This window comes from Marmota monax, unplaced genomic scaffold (genome assembly GCF_021218885.2).
Source record: "Marmota monax isolate L192 unplaced genomic scaffold, Marmota_monax_Labrador192_F-V1.1 WCK01_AAM20220418_F8-fsc00018, whole genome shotgun sequence".
NCBI lineage: Eukaryota > Metazoa > Chordata > Mammalia > Rodentia > Sciuridae > Marmota > Marmota monax.
The window spans coordinates 1,207,774-1,222,956 of NW_026692201.1; the positions used below are offsets into that span (position 1 = coordinate 1,207,774).

Genomic DNA, 15,183 nt, shown 5'->3' on the forward strand with positions numbered 1-15,183 from the left:
CTAATCTATATAATCTCTTTTAGAAAACAGAAGAAGAAACACTTCCCAAGTCATTTTAAGAGGCAGCATTGCCTTGATTCTAAAACCCCCATGAACACAGTATACAACACTTCTCAAAAAATAAGCAAATCAAATCAAATGATACATAAAAAAGTATAATACATGATGATCAAGTGGGGCTTATCCTAAGAATATACTCAATATTTGTAAATCTATTATGTAATATCTCATATTAACAGCCTAAGGAAAACTACATGACCATGTTAACTGAGGAAAAAAATATATTTTAAAAAATTCAACATCCATTCATGATTAAAAAATTTTTTAAGCAAAACAAACAAACCAAAATCTTCTCAGCTAATCTGGAATAAATGGAAACTTTTTCAACCTGATAAAGGAGAATTACAAAAAAACTGACAGTCAGTATCACAATTAATCATAAAAGTCTGAACATTTTCTTTGTCTCTGAGATTAGGAATAAAAAAAGATTTCTACTCTCTTCACTCCCTTTAAAAAAATTTGGTATAGGTAAATAAAAAGGCATATAGATTAGAAAGAAATAAAACTCTCTCTACTATAGTTTCAGATAACTTGATTGTCACACATAAAGTTCAAAGGAATATACAAAACAGCTATAGTTAGTTTAGCAAGGTTGCACTATACAAAGTCAACACATAAATATCAATTATATTTCTATATACTGACAATTAGCAAATAAAGCCAAAATTTTAAAGACACAATTTATGCTAGGTGTGCTGGCATACACCTCTAATCCCAGTGACTTGGGAGGCTGAAGCAGGATTGCCAAATTTGAGGTCAGCTCAGCAACTTAGTGAGGCCCTGTCTCAAAATAAAAAATAAAAAGGGTTGGGAATGCAGCTCAGTGGTAAAGTGCCCCTGGGTTCAATCCTCAGTATAAATAAATAAATAAACAAAACCAATTTATAATTGATCAAAAAATAAAAAATAAAAATACTTGCATATAAATCCAACATACAGTTTCTGAATACTACAGAAATACAAAAGGTCAATGAAAGAAATCAAAGACTAAATAGATGAAAAGGTAAATCATGGATTCATGGATTGCAAGATTCAAAATCAGATGTCAATTCTCCCCAAATTGATCTATAAATTTAATGCAATGCCATTTTGTAGTTACAGACAAACTGCTTCCAAAGTTTATACAGAGAGGCACAAAACAATTTTGAGTGGCCCAAACAATTTTGAAAAAGAAGAATTAAGTTAGAGGCATCATAGTACTTGATTATCTGGGGCTGGCATGAACAGGAGCTGAGCACTTAGGAGCTAAGCATGTACCCCTAGCCTTGAGAGATGGAGGTGTGGAACTGGCTTCCACTGTGGCTTGAAAGCAGGTGGACCTCACCATCGCTTAGCAAGGAATTACAGCTCCGGGAGTGGACGTCACTCAATGGGATTGGACTACACCCCCCTGAAACCTAATCACTTACCTCATTTGGGTGGAACTTTCTCAAGTGTCTTCCCCTCAATATATAGGATGGTTTCAGGCGTGCTCTGGCTCTTTTGCCAGCCTCTCTTGCCTCCCTTATAGGAACTGGGGCAGAGGACCTGTCACTGAACCCCAAGAAAAAGGTACTTTCTGTGTCTGTGTGATTTTTTAGTGCCAGCTCAATTCACCTGAGTGACCCTGAATGATTAAGTCACCTGTGGCGGTACTCAATGGTTTTTTAAATCTACAATAATCAATACAGTAGGGTATTGGAAAAGAGACATACAGATCAACAAAATAAAATACAGAATCTAGAAATAGATGCCCAGATATGACCAACTGATTTTTGACAAGGGTTTATAAGTTTTGACAATGGAGAAAAGTTAATACTTTCAACAAATGTTAGGAATCACATGACAATAAGAGATAAAATTGACATTGGACTTTACCGACCATAAAACTTTCACTTTACAAATAACACTATTAAGATAATAAAAAAGGCAAATTACATTCTAGAGGAATATATTTGCAAATCCCATATCTGACAACTGACCTATACCCAGAATATATAAATAACTCTCAAAATTCAACAGTAAGAAAACAACAGTCCAATTAGAAATAGAGAAAAGACTTCAATGGAACAGGGAAATGCCAACTAAAACCACAGTGAGATACCAATATACATATATTTGAAAGGCTAAGACTTACAAAGAAATACTGACAAGATCAACTTGAAGTCTCTTTCTCAGGGCATTAAGACCTTGCATGAACTGGTTCTCCCTACTAACCAGTATTAGTCAGCTTTCCATTACTATGACAAAATACCTGAGATAATCAAAAGGAGGAAAGGTTTATTTTGGCTCACAGTTTCAGAGGTTTCAGTCCACAGTCACCTGGTCCTGTTACTTTGGTCCCATGGTAACACAGTATATCATAGCAGGAGTACATGGTAGTAAAGGCCTGTTTTCCTCACAGCGATCAAGAAATAGAGACCAGAAAGAGCCAGAGTCCCCCCACCTCATATGTTCCAGCAATGCTGGTCATTTTCCTCTTTTTGGAACATAATAATTTCAATCTTCTTCATCATTTGCTTATTATGCTTTCCTACCTGAAATTTCCATGGCTAGCTACTTCCTGTCATCTAAGTATTTGCCCAAATGTCCTCTCTGCCTAGGTCATCAAATCTAAAGTCCTTCTGTGCCCCTGGCTCAGTCACATCACTCTGTTTCATAGGCTTCTAGCGCTTAGACCCATCCCTTATATTATTTTGCTGTTTTTTATTTCCTTACTTACCTATTATCCCTTCACCACCACAAAAGAACGTGAGCTTAGTCAGAAGAGGGGTTGTCTTTTTTTTTTTTTTTTTTTTTTTGGTACCGGAGATTGAACTCAGGGGCACTCGACCACTGAGCCACATCCCCAGCCCTATTTTGTATTTCATTTAGAGACAGGAGCTCATTAGTGAGACCTTGCCATTGCTTTGGGCCTTGGCATTGCAGAGGCTGGCTTTGAACTCCTGATCTTGTCTCAGCCTCCAGAGCTGCTGGGATTATAGGTGAGCATCACCACGCCCAGTGAGGGGTTGTCTTGTTCTCTGCATTCCCACATCTAGAACATGTCTAGCAAATAGTAGGCCCTCGAAAATATTTCTAGAATAAATGATTGAATGAATGAACTACTTGCATATTATATTAAGGAATTGGCACAGAGCTTCCAAGGCTGGCCTTTAGGAAATGAGGCCATCCCTGCCAGTATGTGGTGTGCTCTTGTTAACAGACTCAAATCACTTTTAACTTCTGAAGACTCTTCAAAAGTGTGCCTCATTTTATGCTATATGTTATTCTCAAGGCAAAGATAATCTGCTCCATGCTTTAAAAACTTAAGTGCAAGAAGATTAAGTGATTTAGGTCACACAGAAATCAGTGCCTAAGTCAGGATATAAGATAACATGAAACTCTTATTTGCAAAAGGGCTTAATCATTTCTTTAAATAGGCTTCTCCTTAAATTGGAAAGTAATACTTTCCTACCACCCACCATGAGGGTGGGGAACTGTGACTCAAAACTTGGGTGGGGTAGGATTCCAAAGCTGAAAACCAGCCAGCAAGGGGCTCAGTGTTGGAGGATGGACTTGAGAGTCTTTTAAGGCTGAAATCCCCGCACGGGCTTGCTTCTCGCCTCATGGCCGCTGCACTGGGTATGCTCTCAAGTCTTTTGGCCGCAGACCACCCCACTGGCCATCAGGAGGGTCTGCACCACATGAGACCTTGTCCCAGGACTTACGAAACTCGTGTCCTGCAGCCTCCACCTCCTCCTCTCGAGGTCCTTCCTGCTTCGGGGTCCGGGACAGGCCCTTCCAAGGTCGAGCGGCCACGCCCCTCAGATCTTCCCGAAGCCCCTTTGCTGCCGTCGCAGCCCCGAGGAGCAGCCGCCGGGCAGCGGCCCCACTGTCCGCGGCGCGCCAGGAGGGGTTCATGGCTTCCCGGGAGCCTGCTGAGCCCAGCCCGAGCCTGACCCCGGCTGCTTGCGGAGGTCCGCCAGGGCGGGAACGCTGGACCGAGTCCGCTCCCTGTTGGGGCCCTTCGCCGGCCACAAGCTCCAGGTTCTCCAGTCCTGCCCAAGACAGGGCAGGGCTGGAGAATCCGCCTCCAAGTGTGGCACGCGTGGTGCTGTGGTTTGGGTCTACCTGAAATGAAACATCCCAAGAAATCCACAGATATAATCAACTCCCCCTTTAGACTCCACTAATTCTTTGTACAATTTTGAGAAATCTCGAGGTTCCATTTATAACTAACACTACGGGAACTTCAATATCAAATAATTCCTAAATAGGCTTTCAAAATTTTCTTTGGAATAAAAAAAACATGACTTTTAATTTCTCATTTAATCATCACGCAATTATCATCTTTCTTGGTTCATTCTTTTGAAAAAATTAAATAATACAGAGACTGATCAAAGAAATTCTGATCCCCCAAATAAACTTCAAAAGTGAGAGGTAATTTGCTTTTCATTTATTTTGTATTCTTACGAATTAATGAGACCTTTCATTTCAATATAAATTTATCATTTCAATGGTCGTTTCAAACTTATTTTCCTTTCAAATTATAGTGCATCAAATTTGAAACATTAGATTCAAAACAATATTTCCTCATCATTGAAAAAAGAAAACTGTGGCAGAATATTATTGTATTCAGAACACTGCCTATAACTTCAAAGTTTCTTTTTTGAAAAAGAGTGAAATGATCTAGTCATGGTGGCACCTGACAAAAATCCCAGTTGCTTGGAGGCTGAGGCTAGGAGGATCTTCAAGTTCAAGACCAGCCTGGGCAATTTAGTGAGACCCTGCCTCAAAAGAGAACATAAAAAGAGGTGGGATTCAGCTTAGTGATAGAGTGTACCCATGAGTTGAATTGATATTCAAAAAATAAAAATTAATTAAATAGGCCTCATGTTTATAAATGGGATACTATCAAGACAATAGCAAATACACTGACTTGAATATTATACAGAAATACCAGATTGTACCAAGATGAAAAATATGTACAATATGTAAATGAAAGAATCGAACACAAAATTATATGTATATATAGTATGCTTACAATTCAATTTCTAAAAATCAGAAGAAAATATACACTATAAATAAAGAATGACAATGGAAACAGTGCCAAAAGACTACCAGTGGAAATTGAACAGCCAAGTACACAAAGATCTGAATTGTGCTATCCAAATAATTCATGGCATGCAAATTGCTTTCTAATTCTAAACCAAGCAGTTTAATTTTGCTAATACCCTCTTATCAATGACTGGAGAAAATGCATCATCATCTTTTTCTTTACGCCTTATAGAAGTACTGTGATATGAACTACTTTAGCAGAGGAGACAAAAACCCCAAGGCTATGCATTGTGTAAATTATAGCCTTGGTTGAACTTCATTTTCTTAATATTCCTGAGAGCTTGGGCTACATGAAAAGCTAGGAATTATATTGTGAATATTTCCCTTCCTGTTTCAAATAGCAAATTAGTTTCCAACCAGAAGATTAATTCTAAGTTATGCTAATTCATAAGAGATATCACCCCACGTGTCTCTGATTTCTGGCCCTACAACTCTTTCTCATTCTTGCTGCTATTTCAGTGATTCCTGCTGAAGAGCTATTCAGCTTCCATTTCTCTCTGCCTTTTTTCCCCCAACCCCACTTCTGAGTTTTTTAAAATGGTTTGGCCATTCATATGATTATGGTCTCAGATTTCAGGTTAAATGTTACTTCTTCAGAGGAGCCTTGTCTGATCACCCTATTTTAAAATATTCTAAACAGTATCCCCTGCCTTCACTCTCCATTCCCTTACACTTATCTCTTTCCTGTATTGTACTTGTCACTGAAATGATAGCCAGTATTTGCTAGTGTCTGACCCCAACTAGAAAGTAGGCTTCATGAAGGTATGATTTTTGTTAATTTTTCCCCCAACTATATCTCCAGGTGCCTAGAGTAGTACCAGGTCTGATATATATATTTGTCTGAGATTTATTTGTCAAATAAATATGAATAATTATGAATAATTTATTCAGGTAAATGGTAACCTATCAACAAAGGAAGAAGCCTACAGTAAGGAAATGTGTTCAATTTTGAAGTAAACCTTTAAGTTCAGGCCCTGTTCAAGGATTCTTTATCCTTAAAAACATCTGCCTTGATTTCTTTTTCTTCTCTCCTGTCATGATTTCTTCCTAGATTTCCACTTTATATATCCATCAAATATAGCCCTTCCTACATAGGCTGGAAACTGTCACGTGGTGACTCTTCATTCCTGTGGACAGAGACCCCTTATAATCTTTGTGTCCTACATCATCTAGGATTCAGCTACAACCACCAGGAAAACCCAAATATCTATACCTTAAACAAGGCATCTCATGCAAGTTTAGAAGCCACAGGCCTGTACTGATGTCTCTGTTCTAGAAAGTCCTCAGGAACCATACCCAACAACCCATTAGTTCATCATCCCCAGGTGCAACCCCCAGCTCAGGTATAAGAAGCATCTGCTTCCAGGTAACAGGAAAGAAACAGGAAGAAGAGGCCACAAGGATGTCACAGCTGCAACAGAATGGAAGTTCTCAGAAGTATCACTCACAGATACTTCCTTTATACCCCTGGCTAACATTCAGGTTACATGGCTGTACCTGGCCTATAGGGTTGTGAGTTGCAAGAGTATGAGATAATTTTCATTAATTCTGAAACACCCAATTTGCATATTTTAACATCTCTTTAATTGAGATATTAAAACTGCCTGGATTGAATTTGGGTTCTTCCTAAGAGGAAGTGCATTTGCTTCTGTTAGATACAAGGAACAGTATCAATCTGAGATCACTTTAAATTCCCTACTTGAGCACTTTTGCATCACACCATCTGTGTGAATCCAGACTACAAGCTTTTATGTTACTGGTTTGTAGTTAACATTCTCAGGGGGAGTCCTGCCTACCAAGGCCAAGGCCAAGGTTGAGCATGCAGGTTGCTTTGCTGCCTTTCATCATGGAGAATTTATTTCTATTTTATTCTTGTTCTGAACATACAAGCTTTGGTTTCCCATATTTATGCAGTTGTAACCTATAGAACTCACTGTCTTGGATATTATTTTAGATATTATTCTTTCTTAGTGATTTCTAAAATAGAGAATTAATGAAATACATTTGTCTCTTCTGGGTGATCCTGTGCTTAGCTAAAGTTCTCTTCCTTTTTTTTTATTTGTATTGTCACTGCCTCTCTGATCAGCTCTATTCAAAATAAGCTATTCAAAATCATTTCATTTCAAGGAATGAAACAGATTTTTTAGGAGTTAACACACAGGCTTCTTTTCTTCTGAGACAGGTTTATTTTTGGCTGTTGGTTTCTTGTAGGTGCAGCCATTTCCCCACAGGCTGCTTCTGCTTAATACTAGCAGCCTTCTTTCCTTGTTTCTTTACCACAGTTCCCTTCTCATTTCACTTGGCTGCTGCTGCTTTATCCACCTCAAGTTTGTGATTCTTGGCATGGCAAGAATGGTGTTCCAGCGCCTGGTCTTTGCTTGTGGGTTTAGTTACAACTTGATCCTCAGGTTTTTCAATGGATTCATTTTCAGGACTCTGTGGTGAATGGTCTTAATATTGTGCCCTGAGGGCTGTTTGGACCTTTGGACTTTCCAAGATTCTGCTAACGTCTGTATTGATCATGTTGTACAAAGGGAGGTTATACTTACTCTTGAGGGAAGCAGCCTTAAGCCAAGTGCCATACGGTTATGTCTAACTTCCAAAAACACTTTTGATCCAAACGCAGAAACGTCCCACATACCCACCAGGAGCAAGTTTCAAAATGTTCAGTTTGCTTATATTGAGTAGAATAATTGCAGGAATGTTTCTGAAGGCCTTGATGATAGATAGCACTGTCTGCATTACAGGTGATACAGGGCCTCCTGCGCTGAATATGGTGATGGTTTCTCATTTTGCCCTTGGCAGCTCTCACTGGCTGAGAGGCATAGAACTTCCTTAAATTATTCCAGACTTTAAGAAGAACAGCCTCCTTGATCTACTTGTAACCTTTAATTTTTTTTTTTTAATTTTTTAGGTGTAGATGGACACAACACAATGCCTTTGTTTTTATGTGGTGCTGAGGATAGAACCCCGGGTCCCGCCCATGCTAGGGGAGCGCTCTACCACTGAGTCACAATCCCAGCCCCTGTAACCTTTAATTTTATCTTCAACTACCAAAGAAAGTCCAGGAACTTCCTCAACTTGATGACCTTTAGATACAACCAGAGCTGGTAAGGCTGAGGCAGCCAAGGCAGAGGAGATGGCATATCACTCTTGTGTTCACTCTACTGTGCTGATAAAGCCGAGTTTTGGTTGGTTCAAACATGAGGCCTCCTCTGTATATGTTTCCAAAGGCACCATGGCCAGAATGGTAAGTCCTGCCTCCTCAAACTCTGGGAATTTGAGTCATAGTTCTGTCAGAACCCCAAGACTCAACACTGGTTGATGACCTGCTAGTTCACTGACAGTATAGGGCTGTCTGTTGTTTTTACACAAGTTGATGTGAACAAAGTACACAGTATCTAGCCAAATTGGAGACTTGAACACAGTAGGCAAAGTAACATTTTTGCCAGATGACTTACCTTTTTTGGAGTCCACTGATATCAGGGGTCAAGCACACACCTTGTTCTTAGGCTCAAAGTTTTCCATTTTTGGCAGATTTCAAGTTTTCTAAGATCCAAGGACAGCCGGTCTCTTTGAGAACCCATGTGTTCTAGGTTGCTTCCAGGTGCACCCTTGTGCAGCCTCAAGGTGGTCACCAGGTCCCACACAATCTGGTTCCCTCCAAAAACAGAAGCCTTTGGATCTCTGCCTCTCCTGGATTCTTCCCCTGTATATTTTGTGTCCTACACCCTCCATCCTTCCCTTCTTGCCCTGGAATCAGGAGGAAATCCAGCCAAGACTCACAGCAGGGAGAAAAGCTCTAATAATATGACAGAAAAGTAGAAACACTGAAGGGAAACCAAGATTTCTGCCCTGAATCCCTAGCTCCTAAGCAGTATGTCTGATGAATGGATTATAAAAAAAGAAAATGAAACATTGGCCAAATTGGAAGTGTAGCATGTTCTAGGAGTGAAAAATTTTTTAGCTCTCATTAAACAGAAGTAGATTTGACCCCGGAATTGACCCACCATTTTTTGTCTCTGATTTAGGGCTCTCTCCCCCTCCCCTACCTCTGCACCCTGCCTCTTTGTGCATGTGTGTGATAAGATTGTGAAATAATAATAAATTATTATTTATTATTAGATAATAAATAGTCTAGAGACTGAGGCTAGAAGGGTTGCTACCATCTGCCTCTAGATTCTCTATCTCCCTCAACTTTCTACTGACTGTATCAGTTATTAATTGAAAACTGTCATAATTAGCTTCACACTTGTAAGGGGAACAGCTCAGTATTATGGTTTATTTAATAAATGAAATTATTTTCAGTACTATTCACCATATTTAAAATCATTTCAGGGTTTCTTTAACTTATAATTCAGTTATTTATTACAAAGCAAAAGTGAGTATTCCTTAATTATATAAGAAAGAACAGTTTTTACTCTAGGGAAATAAACCACCACTGTGAAGTTCATTAAAATCCTACCAGCACTAAGCATGTTCATATATATCAGTTATTCAAAATGGAATATTACTTTAAAAAAAAAATTCAGCCACCAGCTGCAGGTATAGTTTTCCAACTGGAGTATTTTCTCAAAAACAACTTTTTTTTAGCCCTAGCTTAATAATCATAATTGAGCCCTTGTTTAGAATCTCTCAAGACACCCTAAAAGGATATAGTAGTAAAACATTTATAAAAACAGGCATTATATAATAACAGGAAAAATAATGCAATTATGTCTTTCTGGAATGTCTGTCCCTTAGGGTGCAGTTTGAATGCAGCTACTTAAGTCAACCATCACCCTATTTTCCCAGAGAAAATCAGGTAGTAATAGGTGCCACTATTCATTCATTTGTGATTGTTGACATTTATTTTGTGCCAGGCTACATAATTCATACTTGAATTTCATAAATAAATGAAAGATGGGCCTGTGGTAGGAAGAGACCTATATAGAAAACCACAACAAAGAATGTTTCGGGGTCTTCATAAAGAGAGAATGAAAATGGGAACACAGAGAGGTGACTGATGAGATTTTTCAGAGGATAAGAGACACTATTGTGAAGGAGGCCCTTGGGCTGAGTTGAAAGATGGGGTGTTGTACATGGTGGCATGGGAAAAGAGTATTCAGGAAGCACAGTCTGGGCAGAAGGAGCAGAGAAGAGTCAAAGGGAAAAATGGCTTGGCCTATTCAGGAAACTACAAGCTATGCAGAGTGACTGACTGGCCCTGAATACCAACCCAGTATTTGGAGTGCATCATGAACAGTGATACATGGGAAGGTAGCTTATATTGGTTTGTAAGAGATGATGGTTAAACTTGGAGGACTGTAGTGAGCTAGTTAACATCATATAGCTTGTGATAGGATCTGTCAATGTGGGAGTATTTATATCACAGAAATAATCATATACTAAAAATCACTCACTCCCCTTTTCTCTCAGGGGTGGGGAGCTCCTTCTCCTGAGAGAGATATTTTCAATTTTTTAAAACTCAAGTGAAGGCCTGTGGTTGTAGCTCAGTGGTAGAGCATTTGCCTAGCATGCGTGAGGCACTGAATAAAATTAAAGTCATAAAAAACTCAAATGATATTATAAAAACATTTTTTACTGCTAATCTATAAAAAAGTGCATATCATGGAGAAGGAAAAACTGAGAAATGAATAACAAGGGTTTGACAAAAACAACAGAAAGAACTGGATACTTCTAAAAGAAACTAAGGGTTGGAATTCAGTAATAGCTTTGGGACTGACAGAGGTAGAGATGGAAATAAGGGGATGAGTTAAAAGATAACTAGTTTCAAATAGACATTTTAAAATGAGGGCAATAAAAGTGTCTCCTATTAATTGCTGTACCCCGTTGACTAACTTCCAGACCTTTTACATAAACATTATACTTAATGCCAAATTTCCTTCTTAAACTCTAACGTGGCTGGCAATAACAATGTGGATACTAAAATCTCTTATTGAAGGTTCCTTCTTCAATACAGTCAATATGTCACAGGAGAGAGGGGAGCTGAAACAGACTCTTGTGTTCCAATGAAAGAACATTTAAAGTCAGACACTAAAAGCCATGCAAGAGAACTTTATTAGATGAGAAAGTGAAAGAAAGGTAAAGGTCAAAAGGCTCAAGCAGAGAGCCCTCTCAAGGACCTCATTGGACTCTATCAAGAGTTAGTTCCATTAGTCTTTCTTTCTTTATGCATTGCCCCAACTAGCTCCTTTTGTTTCTACTTGCTTACTCTCAAGGTCTGTGTACTAATGTTTTTCTACAGATTATCTGCTACAAGTTATTTACTCATCTGTTTTGGCAGTACTTAAAGTAAACCTGTGACCCTGCCATGCATTTCACAGCTCATTGTTAGCTATGACCTAAAAACATGCAATTCCCACACTACCTTTCAAATGAAAGCACTTCTGACGGAATAATTTGGATTTAAATACTTCTTACAATGCTTATTCCTATCACATAAATTTAAGGTAAAATGTACAACTAAAGGTTACAGGAATAATACAAAGACTGATACTAAAAGGGGTCTTTGAATTCCATTGAAGAGGGTATTATACACATGCACACAATCATTAGGCCTTATTTATGCCATTTTTTGTATTATATACTAATAATGATGCATTGCAAATACATAGACTATCATCTTTACCTGAGATCCCCTAATCATGTTTTGGGTTTGAAATTTCTCTGCATTTTAAAAAGGAAGCAGAAAAAAGCTACCCCTAAGCAATCCTTATCTTTTTTATACTTCATTCTAATACAATTCTAATTAACTGACATTTTGTACGTGCATGAAAAAGGGTTAATGCAAAAGGCTCAGGTTACTCAAAGGAGCTCTCTTCAGTATTGGTCCTTGATCATCTTGAGAGATAGTCTCTTAGCCCTTCAGCTACCCAGCCTGGTTAAGAACATTGTAATACAATAGCCATATTGTAGTAGTCGATGAGAAAGTTCATATTAAAATTATGACTTATGGCAAATGAATGTTTTTGAAGCCTGAGGTCCTGGGCCAGGAGGTAACATTAGATCTCTGGATGGCTCAGGACTAAGGTCAGTTACATGGGTGATGCATGCCTATGTCACTGACTTCCAGTAAAAACTGAGGACACCAGTTTTGGGCAAACTTCCCTGGTTGGTGATATTTTGCACGTATTATCTCATGAAGTATGTCCTCATATGACTCCATTAGGAGACACCTGGACACTTGAGCCTGATTTCTCCTAGACTTGGCCCTACTCCTCTCTTTGGTGATTTTGTTATCTTTTCACTGCTACAAATCTGACCACAAGTATTACAACTTCTGAGTTCTGTTAGTCTTTTCTAATGAGGTTAAACCTGAACATAGCCTTGGGGACTACTGACACAGAAAGGAATGGATTGAATTTATTTTTCCTCTACAGATAATCAATCATACAAAGACCATTTACTTTAGTCAATCCTTTTATTTTTTTTTAAATTTGTTCTAATTAGTTATATATGACAGTAGAATGCATTTTGACATGTCATACATGAGTATAATTTCTCATTCTTCTGGTTAAGTCAATACTTTTCATACTGAGTTATTTAAAATGTCTCTTTTCATGCCAATAACACTCTATTAAAATGGTACTAATTACTATATAATTGATATCTAAAAGGGCCTGTTCTACTTTTTTATTCTTGGGCTTTTGCTCTTCTATATCAAGTTTAGGTTCTACTTGCCAATTTCTAAGAAAAACCATGAGGGGTTTTGTTTTGAATTTTATTGAATTTACAGAATAATTTGGGGTAGGGTTTCTAGATAGTCATTTTATCCCTATTCATGAACAGGATTATTCTTTTCATTTATTGTTTATCTTTTGATATTTGTAGTTCCCAAATTCTTGCATAATTTTTGATAGTTCTTTTCCCAAGGTATCTTGTAGACTGTTATTCTTATGATGAGATTACTTTTAATGTTTCTTCTAATTGGGTATTACTGTGTTATAGGAATGCTATTAATTTTTGTATGTTGACCTTATACACATAGCTTTCCTGAACTTTTACTTATTGTAGTTTTTAAAATGTAGGTAAGTAAGCCAGAATAAGCCTTTTCTCTTAAAAAATAAAAAATATTAAAATGTAGGCTAATATACCATCTGAAAATAAGGAAAGTTTTATTACTATTTTATTCTTATTTGTTTCCAGTTTTTATTTACCTTATTTATTGAATTTATTACTAATTGTATTTCAAAGTGATTATTTTTTGTCATGATTGATTTTTATTAATCGAAAATACTTATTCCAGTTTCAAAGTTGCTATGCTTGAAGTTAATAATTTTTTAAAAAAGGAATTTAAAATTCATCATTTAATAATCCTTTGACTAAGACAATGAAACTGTGGCTTTAAAAAAACCCATTCAGCACCATTTGCTCATAGGTCTTTCAGAATTTGTCCTTCATTTTATTTTTTTTAGTTGTAGATGGACATAATATTTTTATTTTTACTTATTTATTTTTTATGTGGTATTGAGGACCAAACCCAGGGCCTCATGCATGCAAGGCAAGTGCTGTGCCACTGAGCTACAACACCAGCCCCAGAGAATTCATTCTTCAAGTGTCTGGGAACTATCCTGTACAGGAACTCCTGAGCTGCAGTTTATTTGGGGCTCATGGTTTCAGAGGTCTCAGTCCATAGAGAGCCAACTCTATTGCTCTGAGCCCAAGGTGAGGCAGCACATTCTGGGGGAAGGACTCAGTGAAACAAAGCTGCTCAGTTCCTGGTGGGGTCAGGAAGCAGAAAGAAAAAGAAAGCGGGAAAATACGGGGCTGAAGGAACAACAACCCATCCAGGGCACATCCTCAGACCCACCCAGAAAGCCTCTCTGGGACACCCAATGGGAAGCTAAGCAACTATCACAAAAGGAGTCAGTGTACTTCAGCAAGGTAACTTGGTCCCCTCCCTACACTTCAGTCAGGTAGGGACACACTTCTAAGCACTGAGGTATGAGTAGTCAGACCTCATTACTTGCTGTTAGAATTGTAATTTCCCCCTAATAATAGTAAATCTCTGGCACAGAGGCAATTGGTTCTTACTGTCTGTGATTTTTGGAAATATTGTAAATAATTTGGATTTAGTTTACTTTATTCGTAAATTATATATGTCTTATGTCAGAGCAAGGGTCTGCCAGTTTAGTGTCCTTATTAACTATATACAATGTGTAGGCAAAAAATACTCTTACACCACATTTTGAAAAACTGTATTACTTAAACAAATATTTGAACAAAATGTCCATAATTTGAGTAGCTGATGGAACTAATCCAAAGTATGACAAGGGAGATTCACTTTCACTTAAGTATGTGGCTTAGAGAACTTTAAAAACCATGTACCTTTCAAACCATTCAAGGAGAGGTAACAGACCCCACTCCTCATTCTTTCTTTTTTAAATATCTTTATTTTATTTATTTTTATGTGGTGCTGAGGATGGAACCCAGTGCCTCAGAGATATGAGGCAAGTGATCTACCACTGAGCTATAGCCCCATCCCCACTCCTCATTCTTTACTGTGGAATTCCAATTGGGGTTGGGTCAGAAATTAGCACTCAAAGTGATTATTTTCAAAGAGTTTACATTATCATTAAAATTTGGTGTCATTGAATTGTTTACCCCTTTGTAGTTTTATGTTTCATTTCTAGATGATAAATATGGCTGAGAATGTTTTCATGTTTCTGGTCATTTAAATTTCCTTTCACATGAAGTGTCATTTAAAGTCTTTTGTCTAAATTTCTATTAACTGTCTCTTCTTTCTTTCTGATTTACAACAATTTAACTTCCCAGATAGTGTGTTGCTTTTTTTTTTTTTTTTATACCCAGTAACATATGTTGCAGATCTCCCAAGTGGTTCTTCATATTTTGACCCTCTAAATAAGATTATGGGTATTTATTATTATTCCTTATAGTTTTGCTATCCCTTCTAAAAATGCTCCAAACCAAAATTATAATAAAAAGGGAATGGGCTGATGAATTAGCAAAACAGATAGTAAAGGATGTAGAGAATTCCAGGCAGAAAAAAATAAGAGTGGCATCACCAGAGGGAGAGAAGAG

The 15,183-nt window shown here is 37.7% G+C and overlaps 1 protein-coding gene and 1 pseudogene across 1 annotated transcript in view; both read right to left on the bottom strand.

Annotated features, from left to right (window-relative positions):
* Ankdd1b (ankyrin repeat and death domain containing 1B) overlaps window positions 1–4,075 on the bottom strand; it is a 63,470-nt gene extending 59,395 nt beyond the window's left edge. Inside the window, exon 1 of the mRNA XM_046429106.2 lies at window positions 3,750–4,075. Coding sequence (XP_046285062.1) covers window positions 3,750–3,942 — 193 coding nt within the window. The 5' untranslated portion in view covers window positions 3,943–4,075. The remainder of the gene's footprint in view (window positions 1–3,749) is intronic.
* Window positions 4,076–7,306: 3,231 nt separating this feature from the next.
* LOC124080580 (large ribosomal subunit protein uL4-like) lies at window positions 7,307–8,667 on the bottom strand (annotated as a pseudogene).
* Window positions 8,668–15,183: the final 6,516 nt, after the last annotated feature.